The 3990-nt window shown below is 36.2% G+C and overlaps 1 protein-coding gene across 1 annotated transcript; it reads right to left on the bottom strand.

The window, feature by feature from the left end:
• Positions 1-306: 306 nt before the first annotated feature.
• Positions 307-3148, bottom strand: LOC141600391 (uncharacterized). Its single transcript, XM_074420623.1, has 2 exons — positions 2866-3148; positions 307-1108 (listed from the first exon to the last, which is right to left on the bottom strand). The coding sequence occupies exons 1-2, from the start codon at positions 3013-3015 to the stop codon at positions 476-478; spliced, it is 783 nt and encodes a 260-aa protein (XP_074276724.1). The 5' UTR covers positions 3016-3148; the 3' UTR covers positions 307-475.
• Between the last annotated feature and the right edge of the window lie 842 nt (positions 3149-3990).

The following is a 3990-nucleotide window of genomic DNA, read 5'->3' as shown; positions in this document are numbered from 1 at the left end:
CTCTCTAGCTCCGGAATTTGCCAATAATGCGAATGAGGAGAACAACGTAGTTTGCAATCTCTTTTTGAGTGTATTAGGTTTACAAAAGTGTTTATGAAAGTTAACGGAGTATTATATATACTAATTCGCATTATTAACAAAACCCGTCAAAATATTACCCGCTAACCGACTTACTCGATCGAGTAAGTAACATACTCGATCGAGTGTCACTTACTCGATCGAGTACCCTACAGGCAGAACACTATTTCGTAAATCAAAACATGCTTACTCGACAGAGTAAGCCCCACTCGATAGAGTACTCAGAGATTCATAAAACCGTAGTATTACAATCAAATGGTGCAAATTGTCATAAGGACAACTAAACAATATTCCGTACAATAACAAAAAAAAAAAAAAAAAAAAAGACAAATTGTTCATTTGATGATTCGTTATTTTGTACTCATCATTAGAGGCATGCCTAATATAGAAACATATACTAAGCCTTGACGTTGCCAACAAGCATATGAGCCTTGTAAACCACCAACCTAACCAGCTCCGGCCCGCCCCATGCAATCTCCATCTCCTTAACAACACCTTCATTCAACAAATCAACCCCTTTCTCTTTAGCCGTAACCACGGCTGACCATGACTTCAACATCCTTACAAACCCCTTGAACGACAACGTTTTAGGTATGCCTACTTCCTTGGGCTCCCCTTCTTTTCCAAGGCCAACTTCTCCAAAAGGAAAGGACAGTGTTTTGTACCCATCAAATACATACTGAATGTTCGGGTTCCAAAAGGGCAGGGTTGTCTTGTGAAAGCTGTCCATGACAGGGTCGAATGTTGGACTGACTGTAACGTTGTTGTAACACCAAACTGCGATTATTCCCCCCGGTTTTTTGAGTAACAAGCTTGCGGTTTTGTAGAAGGTGGGGAGGTCGAACCAGTGAACTGCTTGGGCTACAGTGATTAAATCCACTGAATTCTCCGGTCCGATAAGGGAGATCAGCTCGTCTTTTGAGAATGTGGGTGGGATATGCAGGTACTTGACTCGAGGATGAGGGATGGCTCGTTGCAATTGGGCTTCACTTACGTCTGTTGCGATAACTTGGTCATAATGCTCTGCAACCTTAACAAGTGAAACAAACCACAAACGATGAGTGTATAACTGAGAATCACAGATACTCATTAAAGTATATGTACTTATTTAAGCCGTCTTACACATTTACCAGCAGGTAAATGTATAGAAGCAGAATCATAGCTCTGATTTTCACCGAGTGCCCATTTATTTGGTCAATTTATTCACTACTTTCTCAGTAAAATGTAATACGAGTATAACTACAAATCTACGAAGTACAAGTCTACAACATATTTAGTCATTTATTTACAAGTTTACAACCAGCTTTTACTCCCTCCGTCCCGGTCATTTGTTTACCATTTCCATTTTAGGGTCTCTTATTCATTTGTTTACCTTTCTATATTACGCATACCTTTAATGGATTATTTGATCATCTAATTTCATTATTTCACCTGTCATCTAATAACACTACCCTCAAATGGTCCCCAAAAAGGACAACAATTAACCGGGACGATGGGAGTAGTATATACTACAACTTTTTTGAAATTTTCATCAAATAATCCTCCCCAAAAAGGGAAAATTAATTCTCTTTTATTTCTCTCTTTTAAAACCTAAACAAAATACTTTCAAATTCATCATTTTTTTAGTTAGGGTTCGTAATTCTCAGGAATGTTTTTAAAAAATCAGAATTCTCATTTGTAACCGACATATTCGTCCTAAGCTTGCGACGGATTAAGTATTACCTATGTGAGGTAAATAAGACAAAAACAGAATATCTAGAAAATAGCAATCTGTTTTGTTTTATCTACTCACATGGGTATTTGACACGTCGCAAACTTGTGATGGATTGGGACGGACATGACTTATTGTAAAAAGATAGGAGATTTTGTTCTAGAAATATCAATGAGGCACCAAATAAAAAAGTTACCATCAATCTTGATATGACCATTAAATGTCATATGTGTCGGCCTCTCAATAACTTATGTAAGACCAGTTATATGATATATGAATTATTAAAAAAAACTTGTAAAATACAAATATTTGCATAAGTCGTTATACTATAGTAAAACGAAATCTTTTACTAATCACTTGCTTTTACCCGGTAATATGGCTTTGTTTAGATCCGCTTTACAATTATAATGATGTAAAACCGCCTCACTCAAAAGTTTTATCTAGACCTTGTTTCGTAAACGGCAAATAATTTCAACATAAGCAGATTGCAAAAACAGATTATAAATGACAGTTTTTATAGAAGGCTTGACTAGCATATTATAATTAGCAGAATTAGTTTGGGTGTTTGCTAATTGTCAGATTACGATTAGTAGGTTGTTAGTTTTCTTTGTAAAATGGAGTAAAATTTCCTATTTTAGAATATGGTAACTAATATGCTCGGGTATTGTGAAAGAGCATATTGACCCCAAATATGCTCTTTCAATATATTGTTTACCAAATACTAAAATTAGCATATTAATTGGTCAAACATACTAAAACCCTTAAATATATTAAAAATCGGTCAATATATCGTTTACCACATTTATCTCACCTGCTGAAATCAAGTTAGTGGTACCCCATATGATTATGAATGGGAGAGGTTTACTCATTCACCTGCTGAAATCAAGTAAAATTTGAACACAAAAGTCAATCGAGCAAGGAATACATATAGAGTCCAATCAATCCTTGTTTGTAACGATATGAACAAAACTAATCACAAGACATCCATGATCCATCCATACATATAATTAAACGTAAATCCAGGCCAGCACATAAAACAGAAATATAAAAGGGAGAGAAGAGAAGGGAGTACATACAGCAATGGCAGCTTGACCGTTTCCGGTACCGACATCCCAAGCCAAGGAGTGACTCGGAGTTCGATCCGCTAACCATTTGTACCATTCTTTCGGGTAATCGGGTCGGCCTTCCAAGTACAAATCTGCCTGCTTGTCAAATAGCTCACTCATTTTCTTTGGGTAGTAGACTTATTTGATGCAACGTTAGTTCAAGTGTAGGCGTGTAGCCTTCCGTGTTTAAAGGAACTTGTAATTGAGTCGTCTAGACTACCAATTTTTCTAAACTTGATGAGTTGTATATAGTGATGTCATTGGGGCGGGGCGGTGGTGGATATAGGCTCCCCGTACCCGTATCCACCAAGAAAAACTCGTACCCATCCCCGCCCACACACCCGTGTGACGGTGACAAGTTTCAAAACCATCCCCTCCCAACGGTGGAAATATAAAACCGTCATCCGTTCTTACCAATTAACCCGTTACACCATAATTTTATTATATAAATTTTTTCGTAAAAGTTGGTTTAATCATTATTAATTTCTATTTTTTTTAATTTATCTTTATAATTTTATTTTTTCACCAAATAAGTTAGTAAAAAACTTTATAAAATAATTGTTATTATTAACATTATATCTTAATTATAACTAAATAAGATTTATAAAATTATCATAATCCTACTAGTTTTTTTAATGATTGGCGGGTATTAGATGGGTAAGATATAAAATCCATCCCCGCCCCATGACCATGGCGGGTACAATTTTCGTACCCGCACCCGCCCACCACCCGCCAAAGCTCTACCCATCCTTGGGGCGGGTGCGGGGCGGTACCCACTTGTACCCGTCCCACTGACATCCCTAGTTGTATAGACTACAAATTATTCTAAACTTGGGGAAATTTGGTTGGAAGAATAATTTAAAGTTGTAAATTGTAATTGAGTCGTATAGACTACTAATTTTTTAAAACTTGGAAAATTTTGGTTATAACTCGTTCGTGGATAGGTTTTCTTTAGACAAAGGTGTACTAATTTTTTATAAATAAACAAGAAAATTTACAAGAAACGGCTAACAAATCAGGTTTAATTACAATTTAGGAAAAGCTTAACATGACTAAAATTACTAGAAACAGCTATCGGAACTATATGCATGTCAC

The sequence above is a fragment of the Silene latifolia genome, chromosome 9 (genome assembly GCF_048544455.1).
Source record: "Silene latifolia isolate original U9 population chromosome 9, ASM4854445v1, whole genome shotgun sequence".
NCBI lineage: Eukaryota > Viridiplantae > Streptophyta > Magnoliopsida > Caryophyllales > Caryophyllaceae > Silene > Silene latifolia.
The sequence above is the reverse complement of the archived record's forward strand: the minus strand, read 5'-3'. Positions and strand labels throughout refer to the sequence as shown.